This window comes from Carassius carassius, chromosome 7, assembly GCF_963082965.1.
Source record: "Carassius carassius chromosome 7, fCarCar2.1, whole genome shotgun sequence".
Classification (NCBI taxonomy): domain Eukaryota; kingdom Metazoa; phylum Chordata; class Actinopteri; order Cypriniformes; family Cyprinidae; genus Carassius; species Carassius carassius.
This window is the reverse complement of record NC_081761.1, coordinates 32715745-32738462: the sequence shown is the minus strand read 5'-3', so window position 1 is coordinate 32738462 and position 22718 is coordinate 32715745. Positions and strand designations below refer to the sequence as shown.

General features: G+C 35.4%; 2 protein-coding genes across 2 annotated transcripts in view; one reads left to right on the top strand and one right to left on the bottom strand.

Annotated features, from left to right (window-relative positions):
* The window catches only part of tbck (TBC1 domain containing kinase), a 46497-nt gene extending 36729 nt beyond the window's left edge, over positions 1–9768 (bottom strand). Inside the window, exons 1-9 of the mRNA XM_059554632.1 lie at positions 9345–9768; positions 8741–8959; positions 5496–5568; positions 3764–3878; positions 3355–3428; positions 2701–2842; positions 1492–1552; positions 1327–1388; positions 879–940 (exon numbers count right to left, since the gene is read on the bottom strand). Of these exons, the coding sequence (XP_059410615.1) occupies positions 879–940; positions 1327–1388; positions 1492–1552; positions 2701–2842; positions 3355–3428; positions 3764–3878; positions 5496–5568; positions 8741–8933 (782 nt within the window). The 5' untranslated portion in view covers positions 8934–8959; positions 9345–9768. The remainder of the gene's footprint in view (positions 1–878; positions 941–1326; positions 1389–1491; positions 1553–2700; positions 2843–3354; positions 3429–3763; positions 3879–5495; positions 5569–8740; positions 8960–9344) is intronic.
* Positions 9769–12230: 2462 nt separating this feature from the next.
* aimp1a (aminoacyl tRNA synthetase complex interacting multifunctional protein 1a) lies at positions 12231–21858 on the top strand. Its single transcript, XM_059555026.1, has 7 exons — positions 12231–12306; positions 12555–12731; positions 14157–14270; positions 14543–14710; positions 16743–16948; positions 19266–19434; positions 21593–21858. The coding sequence occupies exons 1-7, from the start codon at positions 12231–12233 to the stop codon at positions 21757–21759; spliced, it is 1077 nt and encodes a 358-aa protein (XP_059411009.1). The 3' UTR covers positions 21760–21858.
* The last annotated feature ends 860 nt before the right edge of the window (positions 21859–22718 follow it).

The window sequence follows — 22718 nt, the reverse complement described above, 5'->3', positions numbered from 1 at the left end:
ATTAATTAATTAATATTTAATATTAACAAATTAATTATTACAGTTAACTTAAACTAAAAGTAAAATATAAAATACAATTATTGTTAAAATAAATTATTATTTTTAGATCATACTGTATGTATTATTTATTTGAAGTATTAATATTAATTAGTACATTAATTCCAATAATGTGATAATTTAATTAGACAAATAGCAAACTTACTAATAGAGAAATAAAATAATTGATAATTGAAATAAAATGAAATTCTAGTTTCATTTAAATGGATTCTAAAGACTTATTCTGGAAATATAATAAATAAAAACTAAAACTGAACTAAAACCAAAACTCAAATAAAACTAAATTAAACCTAATTAGTAAATAAAAAGTAAAATAAAAAAAAAAACAGGAAAACACATCAAATTAATTACAAATCTGACTAAATTGTCCTAAAATAAATCAAATAAAAATAAAAATGAATAACATGTACTCAAATGTAATGAAACTGAACTGAAAATATAAAAGTAATAAAAACAGATTCAAAATAATTATAAAAAACTATAATAGTATCTTTGCTAAATTCTTTCTATATATCTGCATATTTGCTATCTATTTTCTGAAGTGTTAATGGTGGTTTAAATAAATATAAATATTGAGATGCAATATGAATGAAAACTACCAATTGTATAACTATATGACCCATTCCTACAAAGAATTTAAATAATAGAATTATTAGTAAAATAAATTAATAAATAATAAGTGCAAGTTCCTACTCGAGAGATTTTATGACATAATGTCATTATGCCAAATGTCCTTCTGACTGCATGAAAAGTTTTGGAAGATGAGATAGAGTTGTATTTTTTCATAAAGAAATGATATAGGGCTAAATATTGTAGGTAACCTTTTTGAAGGGAGAAAGGTCAGGCATTTCCTCAATAAAGCCTGCACATTTTCAGGCAGCTCCTGGGAAAAAGACGGAGACAAGAATATTAGTAAAGCATCAAACCCAGCCAAACTCTGATAAATCAGCACTATCTGTCATTCGTGCCATAAACCCCGCTGAAAAGTGAAGTTTTATGAGGACATTTGGAAAACATTAGCCGTACGACCAGTGAGCCTGCAGTGTCAAGCTAAAAAGAGTTTATCTGAGAGGTTTCAAAGTAAACCTTTTAAAGTCAAATTCCTTCGAGATGAAACCCCTGAGATAAAGCATTTCCTACCATGAGACTGATTGTGTATTGTTCAGTCCAGCAGTAAAAGGTTTACAAAAAAAGAAAACAATCAAATATCTCATCAAGGAATGTAAAGTACAAAGATGAAAGGCTATCCATTAAGATGAGCAAACTTACCTTAATTGTATCTAAGCAGCCGTGTTCCTCGGCAAGAACAGTGATTATGTCGTCCATGCATCCTGTAGAGACAATAAGGTATTCCAGTCAAATGTATTACAACAGAAAATAGACATAATAATGTGATGTGAATACATAAACAGTGTCACATAAGCACAAACTTGCCTAAGGTGATGATGAACTTCATTCTCTCACTAATATCAATGTTCTGTAGTATCTGCCTTCCCTATTGGACAACACAAGTCACATGACATCAAATAGTTAATGTTAAAATCATTATGGTCACATTTCAACAGTCTGAATAATTTTGCAGTATGCAGATTTATTTTTTCATTTGCCAAAAGTGCAGTATACAACAGAGCATACTAAATGCAATGTTGCATCCCATAATGCACTGTGCCTGATTTGACCTTGTATTCCTCTTTTTAAAAAAGAGAGTAGGCTTTGTTTGCCAAGCCAACATTCAGGTTTGTTTACAATTAGTTTCTTCTGGCCTGGGACAGTTATTACCATTTAATAAAACTAAAACTATTACAACATTTTTGTTAACTGGTTGAACTATTTATTTCAACTATAAAAAATAATAGCTTAAAAAAATCTAATAAAGATATTAGATTAATCTTAAATATACTAAATTATTATTTTTTAAAATTAAATTCCAGTTTTGTTTTGTTTAAATGTAAAATAATTACCTAAAATATCTAAAATAAAATAAAACTGAAAAAAAAATAGTAATCATTAAAAAAAGACACAAAACTAGAAAAATACATAAGATTAATTACTAATTCAACTAAAATTTAAACAAAAACTAAAAGTATAAAAATGAATCTAATCCAAAATATTAATGAAAAGTATGACACTAAATACATAATAATAAAATAACACGGCCTGGAAAGTAATAAAACATTTATGAATAAAAAAAAAAGCTATATTTGATGTTATGTTGTTTATTATATGTATACTATTACAATTTTTTTTTTATGTTTCAGTAATTCAGCACATTTCAAGCTTCAAAAGCTTCTATTTCTATTTTTATTGATTATTTAAAGTATTTCAAGCAAACGTGTCCTTATTTTAAAATCACCTTTAATAAAAATTTAAAATCAATCAACCAAATTTAAAACCAATGGATTATTTAGGATTATTTTATTAATAAGCTTTATTTAAGGAATTTATAAACATTACTGTCTTTGATTGATAAATATGCATTAAATGTAACCTGTAAGTGAAAACCTTGGGGACACGATTTTGTTTAAACATACAATATATATACAGTAACATCATTATTCATATCTTGGAAACAATAATTTGCATTAATGCCAAATTCAGTTCAGTCCTTGTTGAGCAGAATCAATGAAAACTCTGAGAGCGTACCACAGAGAGTTCAAACAGAAGCACCCCGAGAGACCAAACGTCTGTTTTGGGCCCTGAAGGAAGAGGGGCCTCAATGATCGAGGGGTCGCTGGAATAAAAACAGCCTTGAGCAATAACCTCTGGAGGCAGGTAAGATGGATACCTACAAAAACACAGACAAATAGAAGACACGGGTGTTGGAAAAGTCTCGCAGCGTGCAGATGTGGTCCTTGTGATGACAGATTACAAAAGACATGTCCCACAAACCCTGATATTATAAGACGGGCCCTCTGAGAACATGAGGGCTCCTAGTTGTGCCACTCAGCTAAGTTATTTATGATACTGCATAAGGAAGCCACTTTGACATCCAGGATCTGCTTTTGATCCAAACAAAGATGGGCCACAATGATGCACTTCTAATGTTAGTTCATCTTTCTTTATTACGAGAGCACAGCGTGACCCATTGATCTTTTTTTCCATGAAAGGCTGACGCTTCGATTTGGAGCCGCGATGCATCTTAAAAAGATTTAAAGCTCGCCCTGACTTTCTGCTCTGCAATAACGATGCCGAGATGTTATCTGCACCCTTATATAGACTCCAAAGCACGTGAGTTTCACTTTGAGGAATATGTTAGATCAGGAAACAAATGGAAAACATTATAGCTGAATGACGTACCCAATAGGAAAGTCAACATCTGCTCCGTGGTCGGTCATGTGATACAGGCCGAATTTGGCCAGCTTCACCTTGCCCTGTTGATTTGTAAAAGAACATTGGATTCCAACAGTGAGCTGAAAGCACCTCACAGTAAGACATCAATTCTGATGTCATTCTTACAATTTTACTGTGCTTATTATATTAAATAAACTCAACAAATGCTAACAGTAACATAGACTGTCAGAATTCCCAGCTTATTTACTATAAAGCTTTCATATGGAAAATATGAAATATTATTAAATGTTTGATCAACAACAACAAAAAAACAACAGGCTTAGATCAATAAAAAAGTTAAATTAAATTTAAAGCTTGTTTTTACACCATGCAGCTTATCTGTGAGCTCTCAATACACGTCTGTGTGTCTACACACCTCGCGGTCCAGGAGAACATTGTTGGGAGACAAGGCACGATGCACCATGCCGTGTTTATTCATGAACTCCAAGCCTTCCAGCACTTCATAGGCAACCTGTAGTACCGTCTCTGGACTAAGAGAGACAAGAACATCTTAAAATCTTGAAAAATGAAACGTATTACATAATATTAAAACCATATATGTACCTAAGCCTACCCACAAATACCCATGTTAAACTTTTTATCACATCTCCTGGAATAAAGACCTGATCATGAACGATCAATTACATATTTTTGGGTAGAATTTGGTATTTTTCTAACACAAACATATATAGATATATTTATATAGGTAAAATGGGGTCAAATGAAAGGCATAATCAAGTGCCATCAATTCATAATAAAATGTCAGATTTATACAGTAGATGGCAGAACAAGAGCAGCATAAATAAGCAGTCTAAGCTGTTCAGTCACTGCTAATATCTGTCAGTTATTGGGAATACATCATTGGTTCAGCTGTGAATTCCACTGAGACAGCTACAGTTTTTCTGTGTTTAACATGATACTGGATGAAAAAAAGAGCTGAAAGTAAAAGACACTGCATTCGTCTGCTTTTAATAGAAGACAGAGAGGATAAACAGTCTGTACAAACACAGGCTGCTGGGTGAGTCTGACCTCAAAAACAAATATGGGTATAAAAGTTCATGTCACTTAATGAACTAAAGTGGGATGGTTTTTTTGATGGTTCTTATCAGTTAAATATTATAAACAGTACATTCTGACTTTTCTGCCCAAGTCGTGAAACTTGTAGACAGGTCTGGGTGTTGAAAAATATGTTTCTTTGGAAAAATCTGGATATGTATTTGGGGTGGTGAAAATATTGCTAGACGTGACTGGTCTGATTGGAAATTGTGACTCAATACTTTATATACTGTCTAAAAAATGGAAGCTTTACTGCTTGCAATAAGTTGTTTTTGTCCTCCGTCTTGTTTTCAAGCAAGTTTTACCATCTACGTCTACAGTCCTTGATAGTAAATTGTTATCAAACTGGCCCAATTGCTATTAAATTAAAATTAAATTAAATTCATGCATTTAGCAGACGCTTTTATCCAAAGCGACTTACATTCTTACCTATCATGTGTTCCCTGGGAATCGAACCCCCAACCTTGCGCTTCAAAGCACATACTCTACCACTTGAGCTACAGGAACACTATTAATGTTTAGAATTTTCTTACACTCTGACCCCAATATTAATACAACATATAGCCCTAATAATGCAGACCAAAAATAACACACACAATGATTAAATGCTTTCAAAAAAAGAAAAGCTTTGAAAAACTAGCCACATGAAGGTGTCAATGCTTCCACATGAGAAGATACAAACCAATAATGGATCTCAGAACAATAACGGAAAAAAAGCTCTGCCACAAATATTAAAGCAATGAGTCTGTTGACCTGATGATGTATGGTGTAAAAATTATGATTTGAATTCAGAAGAACATGAACCTTTCAAAAATAATGTGATAGTACCATAGGACAATGTTGTATCTAATGGTAATACCACTGTAAATCACTATTTTCATGTCTTTTAAATAAACTGATGCTTTTATTTATTGGCGTTGCTTTGGATTGAGCAAAAATGGGCTACTTCTATTTCAAATAAATAATGGTTTTCATTAAAGAATCCCTCACTTGCAGCAAAGTCATGTAAACAGACCATATGCAATCAGTTATATTCCGTATGCATGTATTACCTGACTGGTTTCCCTTGCTTCAGAAGGTCCTTCAAGCTTTTTTCATAGTGCTCAGCTACAATTACCAGACGTTCTGCAAGATGTCAAGAGGTCAAATTAGAGTTCATGGGAATCTAACCCACAACCTTGGTGTTGCAAGCACCATTATCCACTGAACTTTTAGCATCTCGTGTAAATTTATTGGGGTTTTATATATTCCATATTTGGTTTGCACTGTTCTGCATGCAATTGAAAAAAAAGTCACAGTATCTTCAAAAAACGCTATTGTTTTGCAATAACAATCCCTCCAAAATGTACAACATTCATACTATTCCCATTTCAAAATTGACTTTAATAACCCAGTCATTATCCTCAGAAAGGATTATTCCCTCCAGCGAAATGATGACCTGCATTCAAGGTCATTTCTCAGACATGAAAGAAAGTTATAACTCGAATAAATCTGCATAATCGTCATAAGGACTTCAAACACATGTGTTTGCCTACACATGCATCGATCTCAGAGGGTTTTCTCATAGGGGACACGTGCATGATACAACGCGCATCGTGCGTGATAAATACTGAGCTAGGAGTCATAAAGCAACTAAAGATAAAAGAAAGATCCTCACAGGCAGAATCAGCACACAAATAATGCCATTAAACCACAAAGATAAAAATCACTAAGATAAAAGACGATAAAACCCTGAAGAGCACCAGAAAACAAAAACAGACTCGGTGAGAAATGAAAAAGCACACATTTCAACTTAATAGCACTTTAGATTGCTTCAAAGCAGCTTCACAGAAATAAACAGGGAAAATAACAGCGTCAGTGTTGCATGGTCATCGGTTATGAAACAACTTCCATTTCAGCTATAAAGGTCATTATCGGTTCGAATCAAATTCAATAACTGTGTCAATGCTGCAGTGTTCATCAATTGTAATACTTTACAAAGGTATAAATATTGTTTACAAGATTCAACACTGAGACGCATTGTTTTGTTTTTTGAGATATTTGTAGGAAATAAACTTTATTTACTGTAATTTATCAATAGATGTCGGGTCACCCTTAAGAGATATTTCATATTAAGTACCCTTATCGTTTTAACTGCACTGACACTATTGGATGAGGACAAAACTTGAATTGAATTTCAGCTGAATAATGACACTGTTGTCTTCTGCTTTATAGATGAAATAACTGAATTAATTTTGCAACATGGACAGTTATTGAACCAAACTGAATCAACACTGAACTGACTCGAGTTGAAGACCAACACTGCTGTTTTCAGTAGGGATGGGGCGTTTTCCACAAATATCATATTCGAATATTTGAGCTCACAAAAAAAAAAAAAAAAATATTCGAATATTCGTATTTAAATATTATTTAAATTAAGTTTAATGAGATAGACGTAATTTTTCAGCAACATTTATTGTTTACGTCATTTTGAACAAGCTTACACACAATAAGCTTGAACATTAAAAATCGTGTTTTATAGCTGAAACATTTAACAATGCGTGCAAACAAACAAAAGTACAGATTAAAAGCAAAAAAAAGAAAAGAAAAAAAAGTGAACAAAGAAAAAACGTAAAGCAGCCTGCAGCAATTAGGCTATTGTAGAATGTAGCCGACACTTAACTTTTAAACTTTTAAACTGTCAGCAAATCTTTTTTGCTTTTTTTTTCTATTGTTTTATTTTACATGTTCTTGTTAAGAAATACGGGCATGTAAACATGATCGGGGGAAAGTGGGCTCCCTAGTCTGTTAACAATAAGGCCGGCCGCGGAGAAAACGCGGGACTCACAAATAACGGTGTGCTAAGCGAATAAGTTTTGTGAAGCGCTTCGTGTTTTCGTTTCACCACTGAATGCGATCCTCATCTGGTGGAATACATGGCTCCAGCAAGAACTGTTCCCACTCGTCTCGGCTGGACTCTCTGTAATCATCGCTGAAGAACTGGCTCAGCCTTTTCCGACGAGTGGGCATTGCATCTTCTTCATCGTTGGTGTCACTCCACTCGCATCAAGGAAAATGTTCTGATAATGTTCAAAAAAAATTTTTTTTTCTTACTTCTCTCATGTTTTCATCGAGAAACCTGAGATGTTTGTGCCGAGGGTCTAAGGACAGATGTGAGAAGAGGAGTTTTCACTGCATTCTCCAAGTTAGCAGTGTTTATTCATTGCTTGAGAGATGCCGCAACAATGTTCTTGAATTCGGTCACTTTCTGTGATTCTCCACGGCATATTTGAAGTACTGTAGAAGACCGCAGTTCTTAGGGGCCGTTCACATATCGCGTCTTTTGCGCGCTCAAGTTCGTTATTTCCAATGTAGGCGCGTGGTATGTGCGCTCATAATGGAAGCGACGCGGTCGCGATGCGCACACGGTGCGACGCGCCCATTTTTTCCAGGCGCGTCCGCACCGCATCGAGTTAAAAACATCTCAACTTTTCAGAATGCCGCAAGCGCAACGCACCGCAGTCATGTGACAAGAACTAAACATTCAGCTTCATCCTTTCCCATAACAACGTTGAAAGCTCAGCCAAGATGAAGGAACAGCTGAACATAGCTGTATATGGATTGCCATTTTGCCATTAAATTTTTTGTGCTGCAAATCCATTTATCCTTTGCTGAAATTTCCGCGTCCTCATGGAGAGAGCGCGTCATTGTTGCTTAGCAACGGCAGATGCCTCAGGAGCGCTTCTGCCCGAGCTTTTTTGAAAGAAGGAGAAAGCGGCGCACCTAGCGTTTTCCACGCGTTTTTAGGCACGATATGAGGACGGCTCCTTATTCATTCATTAGTTATTTTTTGCTTGCATACATCTTCAAATATGCCGTGGAGAATCACAGAAAGGGACCAAATTAGGTTTTATTGTGAACTTTTTTTTTTTTTTTTTTTGCGAAATTCGAATATCATTTTTATTTATCGAATAATTAGAGCAGAACGAATATTTGAATGTTCGACTATCCGTGCACACCCCTAGTTTTCAGTAGAGCTCGTCTCATAATGAACCAAATGTATTTAACTGAACTGACAGACACTATTGTCTTGCTACAGCTGCTTAACATTGGTATCATTTTTCAATCATTGAGATCACTGATGTTGATTAATTCTTCCCTGTTTAATACTGTGAAGCTGGAACAATCTGTATTGCATGAAGCACTATGGAAATAAAAGCACCGTGAGTTGACTAGACTTTATCTTATTTGGGCCTCTGATGATTTGCCGGTCATGTAGCGGGAAACGCACAACAATAAAGCGTGAACGCCATCCTACCATGCTTCCCTCTGGAGATGTCCACATACTGGCACAGTCTGGGATGGGTGATGGTCTTGAGGATCTGAAATCGTCCCAGGATCTTGATGGAGTTGGGGGTGAGAGGAAGCCCATTGCTGCCGCACACATCATGAGGAAGAGGAGAGGCGAAGAAGGTGGAAGCCCCCAGCTCCGCATCTCTGAGGGGCTGCATGACTCGCCGGATGCTCAACAAACACACTGACACAGGCAATATACAGACAGCATACAGTTATACAGAATATACTTTTGTATCATTTTAATGTGTTATCAATATCACGTATAGGCTACTATACATTAAATACAGCATAAACAGTAACAACAGTTAGTGTTACAACAGTAAAATTGTAGTACATTTTCATTAGGAGCGTCAGGTATGTTAATATTATATATAAAATATGATAACCTAGATTAATCATAACACTAAAACGTGTATATTTCATCTTAGAGCATAACTTACTATTTTGGTCTGACGCGGTTACAAACCGAACCGATGATATTTGACAAAATTTCATTGAAATAACGTTACACTGTTGGATTTTTGACGTTTGGGGTTTGCAAACGCAACGTTGAATTAGCGGCATACCTGCTTGTCTGAAATGAAAGACTGCTCCATTTGATTCACGTGTCCATTGATGATATTTCTGATATATGTGTAATTTTGAGCGATCGGTGTAGTCTTCCGGCGACTGTAAACGGCAGAGGCGCGCGATGACGTCTTTATCCCGCGCACGCGAACAGCTGATCTCCGCGTGACCGTGACGTCATCATCTTCCGACGGCGGTGAGAGACGACAGCGAACGACAGACGAGTGTAGCGTGTGGCTTTTGTAGGAGAGAAGCGTACGGTTGCGTTTTATGTGAGTAGGAGAGCTCGCGTTGACGTTTCAATATATGAGTATTGTCTGTTTGTCTATGCAGTGTGTTAGGAATATAGTTAAAGTCGAGCTGTGAGAGTACGGATGTGTTATGAAGATTGAAAGGTGAAGTGACAGTCAGCACTGTATCTATATAAAGCAGTTTACAAATGACATCACGAGTCACGATGATCCTTCTGTATGAATATCACTAATCACTACTAAAAATAACAAAAAAAATTGTATCATGGTTAAATTTCCCTCGTTGCGTGGATATCTGCTTTAAAGGCTTAAAAAAGTTAATTTATTTGATAATTTATGAGAAAAATTGCATCAATGATTAATATGTTATTTCCCTCTTAATGATTATCTAAACCTATATGAAAAATTTACTTCGAAATTAGTAATTTTTTAATAGATTGCTTTGCTGCCTGTCTTTCTTTTACTTTCATTTATGTGCAGGATGTAAGTTACAGTCATGGCCAGAGGTTTTGGGGGTGAAATTTTGTGTTTTGCAAAGTTTGCTCTTGTTTTGGTCATTCACACTGTTTCTAGATTATTGTGTAAACTGGTGCAAAGTTATTTTCTCTGTTGAAGCCCCCCTCCGACTGTTTGGGACATCTGGAAAATCGATTGTTTGGAAAAGAAAAGGTGAACACTGGTCCTGTGTTGTGCCTACAGTGAAGCATCCTGAGACCATCCATGTTTGGGGGAGTGGGCTGTCTCATAAGTCTGCTCCAAAACACTGCCAGGAATAAACAATGGTATCAAAACGTCCTACAAGAGCGACTTCTTCCAGTTATCCATGAGCAAGTTGGTGATGATCCATGCATTTTCCAGCATGATGGAGCAGCATGTCACAAAGCAAGAGTGATAAAGAAGTGCTCGAAGATCATAACATTGAAATTTTAGATCTGTGGCCAGGCAACTCCCCGGATCTCAGTCCCATAGAGAACCTGTGGTCAGTCCTCAAAAGGCGAGTGGACAAGCAGAAGCCCACAAATTTTGATCAACTCCAAGAACTATTAAGGCAGGAATGGGTCACCATCTGTCAGGATTTGTCCCAGAAGCTAATATCCAGCATGCCTAAGTGAATTGCAGAGGTAATGAAGAACAAGGGTCAACAATGTATTGACTAATTAAAAATGTTTGCCAATAAAAGCCTTTAAAACTTTTTGTTTTCATTTTGTTTTTCAGTATACCATAGACACATGTGGAAAAATAATCGACAAAAACTGAAGCAGCAAACTTTGCAAAACACAAAATTATGTCAGTGCAAAAACTTTTGGCCATGACCATAGTCTGTCAAACTGATTTATTTACTTGTCCTGAACAAGTCAACAGATAAAAATGCCACCATGCATGTCTTCTACTTATCAAATTGCATAACTACACTGTGTTTGCTTAGGCCACCTGTATATGAAAAAGCATTACTCTTGTTTAATTTGTTTAACATAAATGAACCCATTCATGTAAAACATAACCTTTAGAAATCATAAACTAGTGTGGTCACTTAATGCATTATGGTGTTGTAAACGATAATATGTTATTATTGTCATCCATTCATTAAAACTAAATCATATTCCATTTTGTGTCCCAAAATAGTTTACATGCATAGGACGTCATGTGCTTTTCATTTGGGTCCTCATGCAGTTATTTGTAGGCAATTACAGTTACATAAAAACATCCTTGTGAGATGAGAGTATTTAAGATCATTTATAATTTCTTAAAGATGAATAGAAGAGAAGGAAGTCTTTACTGTGATTTGACTGATACTGGTGGCCAATGGAAGTGCTGACTAATGTGCGGCACAAGTGCATGGTCATTATCTCCTCACCATTCAGACTTGCATGACAGTGACAGCTGCTCCTGCAAGTGTTACATTTACTGGTGTCAGTTGGCCTTAAATGGGAACATTTTCAAGGTTTCTTTCACAGACGCCATTGTTTTCGGCTGCATTTCATATGATGCCGATGACCTCTGCTGAAGGGCATTATGGGTTACAGTGACAACTGAGCTTTTTGGGAATTTTTTTTTGGAGGGTTTGGGCTCCGGGACTCATTTTCAGGGGTTATGCAAATGAAAACAGTCCTGACATGGTGCTCATAAATCCTTCCACCACAGGCCCATTTAAAGCAGTTCAAGAACTTCAAAAACAAGAGACTTTGATCCACGATATTATCAACTCCAGCTTTTTTGTGTTTCTAATTTCCTCATCTGAACTCTTTGTTTTCATCCCGTGCCAGCTGTTGTTTTCCAGCACCACCCTGCACTGTGTGTTATGATGTGTTCTTCTCTTTTCCTACGCCTTGTAAAAATTCCCCTAGTCCTTTTGCAGTGAATGAGCCCAAGCCAAATGTGTAAAGTGTCTGTGTTCCTTCACCAGCTGTCTTCCGACTGAATGGGATCCGCAATCAAAACACAGAGCTGAGAGGACAGTGATGCAATTACGCAGTATTTGTCTCATTGTGGACATGAGAACACACACATTTAGATGCCATATGGCTTGAATCCATCCACTTCCTTTTTCAGGAATATTTTAGTTGACCTGGACGTGGCGAGGCGATTCAAACGGTACTGAAGTGCAAACCCAAAGCAGGGTTCACTGGGATTACGATGGAGAATGTACGCTTTGATGAGGTTTTCGCATGTTGTCTGGCGTCTAGCCGATCTATTGTTGAGCATCTGGCTGGTGTCAGATGTTTCATTATAATTCTCCTTCATGGAAGGGGATTAGGACAGAAACTTGGCCATGTATCGGTATAAATTACAAGTTAAAGCACCTTGTAAAGTTTGCCAAACACCTCGTGTTTACGTGTGCCAAAGATCTGAAAAGATCTCACTGAAAGAGGTCATGCTCTCTAGTGCCGCATGTTCCCAAACATGGATAGGATGTCTCTGTGGATCCTCTTTTTGTGAACATGTTTATGAGTGACTAAGAGTTCCTACCGCGTTTGATCTTTTCCTTTGGCTTGTTTTTCAGGTTCCTGGTACGATCCTTGTTCAAGATGTCAGGCCACACACCCTCACTCATGAGACTGGAACAGAAGGCTGCGGAGGCTGACCAGATCATTGAATACCTCAAGCAGCAGGTCCAGCTGCTGAAGGAGAAAGCCAGTAAGTGGATGCATGAGGCGTGCATGTGTGCTGATCACGGGTCAATGACCAATGAGGATGTCTGAGAGGATCAAAAGTAGAAAGAGGAATCTTTTAATAATCGACTTCAGAATGCAAATGCTTAGAAAGATCATATTTGCCTTCATAGAGGTTTCAAACACTTATACTAGTGCTGTGAAACAATCAGTCACATCCAAAATAAAAGTTTTTCTTTACAAAATATATGTATGTGTACTGTTTATTATGTATATATAAAGACACACACATACAGTATATATTTAGAAAATATTTATGTTTATACATTATTATATTATATATAAATGTTTAATATATAAACATAAAATATTTTTCTTAAATGTATACATGAATGTGTTTGTGTTTATATATACTTAATAAATACACACCATACACAGTCACACATTATGTAAACAAAAACTTTTATTTTGGATGCGATCAATCATTTGACAGCACTAATTTATACCAGTTGGGCCAGAACAATATTCATTTAATAAGGAAAACAATATGATGTTTTTACAGAAGTCCTAAGAGGCCATGGATTATTAATTTACAGTAGATCAAACAATCATTGTAAATAAACAAAAAAACAACAACAAATAAAACAACTTTTGTTAAGTCGAGATCACAAGAAAAAGTTGTTATAACAAGAAAACTATTTTTGTTATGTCGAGATTACGAGAAAATTAAATCGTTATCACGACAAAACAAGAAAGAAAAGAAAAGTATAATCCTTGGCCTCTTAGGACTTCCGTATGTTTGTTTTATTTATAGATTTTTAAAGATGTATGTTTTTAAACTACCTTTCAGAAGTTTGGGGTCAGTATTTTTATTTTTTTATTTTTTTTGAAAGACATAAATGCTTTTATGCAGCAAGCATGCATTAAATTGATCAAAAGTGACCATTAAGAGATTTATAATGTTCCGGAAGATTTCTATTTCAAAGAAATGTTGTTTGGATCCTTATAGTCCTCTTAAAATCATGCAAAAAGTATCACAGCTTCCAAAAAATATGTAGTTTTAACATTTATAATTTAAAGCAATGTTTCTTGAGAAGCAAATCAGCATATTAGATTAATTTCTGAAGGATCATGTGACACTGAAGACTGGGGTTACTGATGCTGAAGATTCAGCTTTGCATCTCAGGAATAAATTAAAACTTTTACGTATTCATATAAAAAAAACAGTTATTTTAAACTGTAGTAATATTTCAGAATAATATTGTTCTAAAACATTTTTGATCAAACAAATGCAGCCTTGCTGAGTTTAAGAGACTTCTTTCAAAAACAAACTTTTGAACAGTGGTGTATATTTATAAAATAGCAAATGATTAGCAGTAGACAGTTGAGTTGAGAAGTTCTGAATGAATGTGTTTTTGTCTTGTTCTAATGAATGTAACGTTCGGTGTAGTTGTGCAGGCCACAGTAAAAGAGGAAAAGAAACTGATGGTGGAGAATGCCAAGCTCAAGAAGGACATTGAGGAACTGAAGGAACAACTTCTGGAAATGGAAAAGAGAAGAGGAGGTATAATATCACAACATACTGTTGAAATAATGAAATGCTACTTGAAAACATACTGTAACGTTAATTTCAAAACTTCTACAGTCCATAACTAAGCACAGCAACACATGATCACCTACATTTAAAAATCAGTGATGCCAGCTGGGTGGTCAGAAGTGCCTTTAGATGAATAAAAATAAATCTTCACGTTGTGTTGAGCATTTAGCATTCACAAAAACGTTTTTTTTTTTTTTTTAGCAATAAAGAAGTCAAATCATTTGGTTTGTTCTTTACAGTGAAAGATGTGTCCGTGCCTTCAGCAGAGCCCAGCATCCAGTGTGTCTCTAAACCCACAGCCTCCAAGCCACCTGCCCCAGCAGCCCCTTCTGCTCCTGCCCCAGCCACAAAAACCCCACCAGCCAAAAACAGTGATGACGGCAAAAAGATGAAAGCCGAGAAGAAGGGTAAGCATATTACTGATACTATAAGGCCAAGTTTCCAGTGCTATTGATTCATTTGCAGCACCATCTAAAACTTTGCGATATCTTAACTTTTATGTCTAATTAGGCTGTACATTGCAATTAGAAGAAAGTGTCATATAGGGCCATAGAAATGAATTGATAAAGCTAGGCTGTGTCATGACTAGGGGTTAATTTCATTTTTGGGAATATGTGAATGATTTACACTTCAGTTACAAATAGGAACATGAATGAGAAAGACATTTAACTAATGCACAGTCCCATACTCATAAACAGTGCAGCATAACGAACGCGTTTGAAGCTTGGTAGAGTTTGGGAGGAGGCCATGAGTGAATGTGAGCTGTGGATGCAGGTCAAACTCATTTGGGTTATAACCAAATCTGAAAGCAAACCAGATTTAAAGACCTCACTGATGTCTTCTGGGGGTTACATTTCTAAGTATTCCTGCCCTACAGAATAGGGAATTTGAAATGGCTTAGATTTCCTTTCATGGTTATTTATTATGAAAATGATTTTCATTTCCAATCACTTAAATCCCTTCAACTCGGGAACACTCTATTCATATCTAAGTACAGATCGCAGGTTATTTTTGTGCATTTATAGGCTGAGGAAAAACAAGTTAACTTGTGTGTTCCCTCCTGGACAGATTTTAAAAGGAGTTTCATAATTTTCCAAATATGTCTCTTTTCCTTCATTGTTGATGAATGCTGTGTTTCCGTGTGGATGTAGCACCTGTAGTTCACGAGTAACTATTTCTTGGCAGAACTGCATGATTTCTCACATTTAGAGGACTCTTGGCACGTTTTGTACCAACATTTTCTGAACTTAGGGCTGCGTGATTAATCAAAATCACCAGTGAAATTCACAATAGCCATGCGTGATTATTAAACCACATAGGCTGGGATTGAATCACTTAGACACTTAGTTTTTCCTTATTAAAAGTTTGGAATACGCAGCATATTTAACATCTATTGACAACTTTCCCTTAAACTCAAAAGGTTTTCTGAGAAAATAAAGAAGGTTTAACCCGGTCACCTTGCAGTGGTGCGTGAAAATGAACGATTATGAAAGAAAATATTACTGGCGCTTTCCAAATAAAGTTCAATTTGGTGCCCTATGACTTTTTCAAGTATTAAAGGCAAAAATTGGTATGTTTGAAAAAAGAAAAGTAAACTGATTTTATCAACTCAGAAAAACGTACACTACCGTTCAAACGTTTGGAGTAAGATATTAAAAAATTATGCTCACCAATGCTGACTTTATTTGATCAAAAATACAGTGAAAAAAGAATATTGTGAAATATTACCATGGTATTTACAGTACTGCACATTTTAAAATGTAATGTATTGCCTTGATTGCAAATCTGTTATTAATTTGAATGCATCCCTGCTGAATAAAAGTATTATTTCTTAACTGACCCTAGACTTTTGACCTGTATTGCTTTGATTTCCTCCGTCTGGAAATCATTGTGTTCAGTGCTAATGTTGTATAGACTACACAGAGGTTTTTATTTTCAAGTCTTTAAGGGTGATGTGGTTTTCCAAAAACGGTTTCCCCCAAACCCCACAGGTCTCGGAAACAGTGGTAAAGTTGTACTAAATGACTGGAGCAATTAGAAACAAACACCATACTGAAGCCATTGTTGGCACAATTGTTTTGGGTAAAGTTCAAAAACCGAACCCGGATGAAAAGCAGACAGAATTTCCAGTTGTAGACTTTTAAATGTATCCCAACAGCTCCCTAGGGAACAATATCCACAAGCTAAAAATATCATTCAAAGAGTTGCATTAAAAACACCTATCAAACTAAAGCACATTTCCTCGGGGTGGACATGTACTGTAATAAAAGTGTACCGAGGTTGGTACAGTTTCTCTAACAGCTCTACATACACAGCCTGTGCTTTTTACTTATATTTAGGGTGTGTTGGGTGATGGTTTTAATTGTTAAAGTTAAAGTTACAAACACAAAAATATGTGAAAGACATCATCTAAAGATCTGTAATGCACTTTTGGTCCAGGAGAGAAGAAGGAGAAGAAGCCAGCGGCGCCTCCTCAGGAAGAGGCGAAAGTAGACGTGTCTCGATTGGATTTGCGAGTGGGCTGCATCCTCAGCGCTGAAAAGCACCCTGACGCCGACTCTCTCTACGTTGAGCAGGTGGATGTTGGGGAAGCGGCTCCACGCACTGTTGTCAGTGGCCTGGTCAAACACATCCCTCTGGAGCAGGTACACTGACCCATCTTACCCATATTTATATCTGAGTCCGGTTTCGATGGTCATTGGAATTATCACTAATCACTGAAATGCAACAAATAATTTCATGCATTTATTTAGAACTTGCAAAGCATAAGTGGTCGACCGATATATCGGCCGATATTTGGCATTTTTCAAATATCGGCATCGGTCGATACGTTTTTCTGCTTTGCCGATGTGTTCGAGGCGGGACTTTTATTTTGATGGCGTGTCTGAGCGCACACAGCTCACATGCTCTCTCTTGGTCTCTGTCGTCGTTAACAGTTCTGTCTAATACAGATATTAGTCTGTCTAATAATCAGACAGAACTTTTAAACAAAGGAATTAATGTATACAGAAAGTAATATAACGATTGCTTTTATATTATTAGTAATAGAAAGGCAAATATAATACTTTCTCGTATGCTGTCAGCATTCAGCAAATATGCGTTCATATAATTTAAACAAATCTTTAAATGACTAATGAACATTTAATTTCACAAACTTTGCAAACGTAGTCGAATCCAGCTGTGAGATCTTGTCAAGTGTGCATGTGATCTGCATGATTGCGTATTCTCTGTGTGACGGTCAGTCCGTGTGAATTGAATGCTTTAAATTTTAAATGTGATTTAAAATTATGCTGCGCTTTATGCTTCTGCCCACTGTCATATTCATGTCATTTTCTCTGTGTGTTGTATGTAAAATGAGTGTTACCCTGGCTTTATTTAAAAAAAATATGATTCCCAGTGCACACAAACTTCCCAGAATACTAAGTGCACTGTTAATTACAGGGTTTACTTCCTTTTTAATTATATTTTTATTAAATATTTATTTATTTGTGAAAAATACTCTGTCATCTAAAGTATAAGTATGTTTATTTTATACATTTATTTTTTAATCCTTTGTCAAATGATTTCAAATTTCTTAAATATTAATACTACTAAAAAAAATTATAATTATACCGGCTTTATGTCAGCTATCGGCCCCCCTGCTTTCCAAGTAATCGGTATAGGCATTGGATGCCAAAAAACCAATATCGGTCGCATGACTTTTTTTTATCAAAGCATGATAAACAAATAATATTGTAATTTCAATGAATTGTACTCTGTTATTTTATTATCTGAAATGCAAGAAATAATTTGATCACATTTATTCATGGATTTATAAAGTATAAAGCACCTAAAATAATTATTAGAATTAAAAATAACAATTTTAATTTGTTTTTAAAAAATATGACATTTTTAATTACATTAAAATAAATTACATTTAATAAATACAATTACATTATTTAAATGCAATTGCTTTAATTACAGATTAATTATGATATTCAATTCTATAATCAGTGCGTTGAAGTTTTGTCAGATCTGATGGATTTGTAGAATTTAACAATGATTCTACAATCATTGTGAATGATAAATTCTACATGAATTTAACAATGATTGTAGAATTTAACAATGAACTCTACACTTTTTAATCTAGCTAGAGCATGTAGACTTATTCAAAATAGATTCCTTTTCAGTTTAAATTTAATATGAAAAAAATTGTTTACTTGCATCATTCAGTAAAAAATTGTGACTGCTTATATGTCTTGCTACTGTACCTGAAAGCAATCTTTGTTTGCCATAAAATGAATGCAGCTCTTGTTGATTAGGTGTTATGTGTCAGAATATTGAGAAGGGGGATATTTCAGTTTTACTGTTTCATATAAAGCGTCTGCACTACTACGATTCATGCAGGTCCATAAACCTGCTCCATGCAGACAGCTCAGTCTCTTGTGCTTTATTTTCCAGAACCCCGAGTTTACGATTTGTTTAGGGGATTCCTAGCAGCTCGTCAGAAATTCTAATGACACCCATAAAACGCATCTGTTTCCTTCATTCATTTAATTTAATCATGTTGGGTTTCCCCCCCTCTGGTTATGACTACATCACAGTTGCTTTAAGTAAGTTTGGGCATTTATAAAGTTGAAATAATTATGAATGTCTAGAGTTCATTTTGTGCAGGACTTGGAAGTAGATAAGTTGAATGATTATTGCATGTATTCAATTTATTAGTTTCGTTAATGGTCTTTTTTGTTCTACATACCTGGTTTTTGGTTATAAAAACAAATAATTCAGCAATTATAAAGTTGCCCAGCTGTTCCTCATAATACAATATGCTGTTGATGTTTTGGTCCATTACATAATTTCTCATTCTGCCATGCAATAAGTTAGATATTAAATTTATAGTATTCTTTTTAACCGCTTAAAAAGATTGCACTCGTTTCCTGTGCCACACATTTAGTTATTTTCATATTTTTTTGCCATCTTTAGATGCAGAATCGTATGGCTGTGCTTCTATGCAACCTGAAGCCTGCTAAGATGAGAGGCGTCTTATCCCAGGCCATGGTTATGTGTGCCAGTTCTCCAGATAAGGTTGAAATCTTGGATCCCCCAAGTGGAGCCATGGCTGGAGACAGGGTTACCTTCCAGGGCTTCCCAGGTAACTTTATATATTTATACACAAACGTACCGCAATGAAATACGATATTACTGCCCAGCAGTCCAATGGCATCTACAATCTGCTTTGTGGAGCCAATCTGAGTGTATCATGCTGGTTTATTAAAGGAAATGTTCTCACAAAAATCTAAGTTCTGCTATGATTCCAAAATAAGCTTGAGTTTCTTTCTTCTATGGGACACAAAAGTTAAATAAAACATTCTTACTGAATAAAGCATATGGTAACCAGGAGCTGTCATGTTCTAAATGGACAAGAATACACCATGAAATGGATCCATATGATGCATGCACTATTCCAAGTCTTTGGTTTTTTTGATCTTCCTTTGTCATAGTTCTCAAAGTTTGCCGTGTTGGTTACGAGATGTTGACATCATTGATCAAACCTGACACAACATGTCTTGATCTTGTGAGGGATGCTCCTATTTATGGGTTGGCCATTTGAAAGTTGTCACTGGACCACAAAACCAGTCATAAGGGTCAATTTCTGAAATTGAGATTTATACTTCACTAAATAAGCTTTCCATTGATGAATAGTTTGTTATGATAGGACGATATTTGCCTGAGATACATCTATTTGGAAATCTGGAATCTGAGGGTTGCAAAAAAATCGAAATATTGAGAAAATCGCCTTTAAAGTTGTCCAAATAAATTTTTTAGCAATGCATATTTCTAATCAAAAATTATGTTTTGATATATTTAGGGTAGGAAATATACAAAATATCTTCATGGAACATGATCTTTACTTAATATAATAATGATTTTTGGCTTAAAAGAAAAATGTATCATTTTGACCCATTCGATGTATTATTGGCTCTTTCTACAAATATACTTGTGCTACTTGAGACTGGTTTTGTGCTCCAGGGTCACAATTGTTCAAAAGGTTTCTACCTGTTTAAGTGGGCATTTTCGGGGTGCTAAAATAAGCTGTAATCTAGACCAGACTTCATGTAGGTAGTCATGTGCCTCTCATGGGTCCGATTCTCAAGATTTTGTTATATAACCATAACTGTCTGTTTTTAATTCTTTAAGATCTCTCAGTAAAGAGCATGAAGTTCTCTGTTTGGTGACAGTTGTTTGTGCTCCACTATAAGAGCTAATATTATTTTCCCTTTAAAAAAAAAACAAATTCCTCAGTGCTTAAGAGAACCTCACAACCAATACAAATGTTATTCTCGTGCTGTGAAACAATATGGTGGATCTGGCAATTTGGAGGAGTGTAGCATCTGTGGTCAGTCGGACACAACAACTGGGAGATTCCTAGGAATAGTGTGAATGTGGAGTGCAGAGGAGGACCATCTGGACAGGACACAATGAGAATAATGTCTCTTTCACCTTTCCATTTAGCCAAAAAAACATGTTGTCCAATTTATTTTTTTCCAAGTTAATCACAGTTTTTTTCCCCAAAACAAAACCAAAGTACGCAGCAGGAATGAGGCAGTTCTCCAACTTCCTCCAGCTGTTGGGAGTCATAAATGACCTCTAAATCAAAGAAGTGGTCATATCAGTTTATTTTGTTAAATTATTTTTTACTACCTTTTTCTACTCTTTCTTGTATTGTTTTGCCATTTTTCATGGATTGCCATGCAACATTTCAATATTCTCTCATGTAAAAGTCTTTTTGATTCATATGACGACTTTATTTCTGCATTTTCTATTTTGTATTTACCGCACGCATCTGTAACTCGTCATTAAAAGTAATGGAGACAGGCTGTGACCTTTCTTAGTCCTTCCTCTACTTGTGAATTTCTCGTCTCATTTGGATTGTAGCAGTTATGATGGTTGTGAAAAGGTCAGCAGTAGAACAGATGCAAGTTACAGGATCCCCGTCTGCATTCAAATCAAGCTTTTGAATTCATTTTGGTTTGATTTATGACCGCTTATTGCAGGTAGTAGCAAAAACACCTGTCTTCATCTGGTTTCCATGAGTTCTTGAGTCTTGGAGCTTCTCATTTTGGCTCGGCTCGAACTAATTATTTAAAATCGTTCTAGATTCATTACGAATTGGTCTGTGCAAGGGGATATTAATGATAATGAGTTGATTTCAAAACCAGCTTTTGTTTTAGTCTTTTAACAGCTGTTGGGGAAAAAACACCAACTAATCAGCACTTCAAACTTTCCGCTTCTCTGTTTTGTTGTTCCAGGTGAGCCCGACAAGGAGCTGAACCCTAAGAAGAAAGTGTGGGAGCAGGTCCAGCCAGACTTGCGCACCAATGAACAATGTGTGGCCACTTACAAGGGAGCTGCCTTTGAGGTCGCTGGGAAAGGAGTGTGCAAAGCTCAGACAATGAGTAACAGTGGAATCAAATAGAAATATCTAAAAGAATTTCCTTCCACTCTAACCTCTTGACCTCTCTAACGGCGCAAAATGAAGGGACACGTTTGAGATGAATAAAGTCTTTGAATGCTACTCTTTGAATGTGTCTGTATATGGTAACGTTTATACACTGACCTGTCAATAGATAAATTTTTTCAAAGGAACAGGATTATATAATGATTAAAATTTGAACTTTTTTGAAGGATTAGTTCACTTCCAAAATAAGATTTGCTAATTATTTACTCACCACCATGTCAATAAAAAGATGTTCATGTCTTTCTTTCTTCAGTCGAAAAGAAATTAAGGATTTTTAGGAAAATGAATTAAGTTAATTGTCATTTCATTTTATTTTACATATATATTTTTAACACTTCAGGCTGTATACATTAACTATAGTTTGGTAATTGCCCTTGATTAACAGTCGACAATATGTATTAAATAATGTTAACCTACATTCATAAAATGAAAATGTTTTTGTTGGTGCATTAATATTAATGAATTAAAATAATTACAAGACAACAATAAAATCAAATCGAATGTGTATTACAAAACACATTTAAATTTCATGTTGACATTTAAGTTGGTAATTTAAGTTAATAATGATCTAAGCTAAAAAAAAAATTAAAGGTGAATCCATTTATGACAGGAACACAAACGTGAATTCTTGTAGTCCATTCCCTCTCAAATATAATGCTTTTGGTTATTTAAGTGCCCTTATTATGGGTAATAAAAGGTTCATATTTTGGTTTTGGAAGTCACTTTTATTGTATTATAATATGTATTTATTTTACGTTACTTGCTTAACGACTCCCAAACGATTCGCTCAACGATTGATTTTTTCCAAACCCCTCCTTTGAAGCTAATCTGTGGTGAAAGAGCAAGTGGGCTGGAAATATGCTAATGTCCCATGTTGACGTCAACGTGAAACGGCTTGGGATTCATTTTAAAAACGA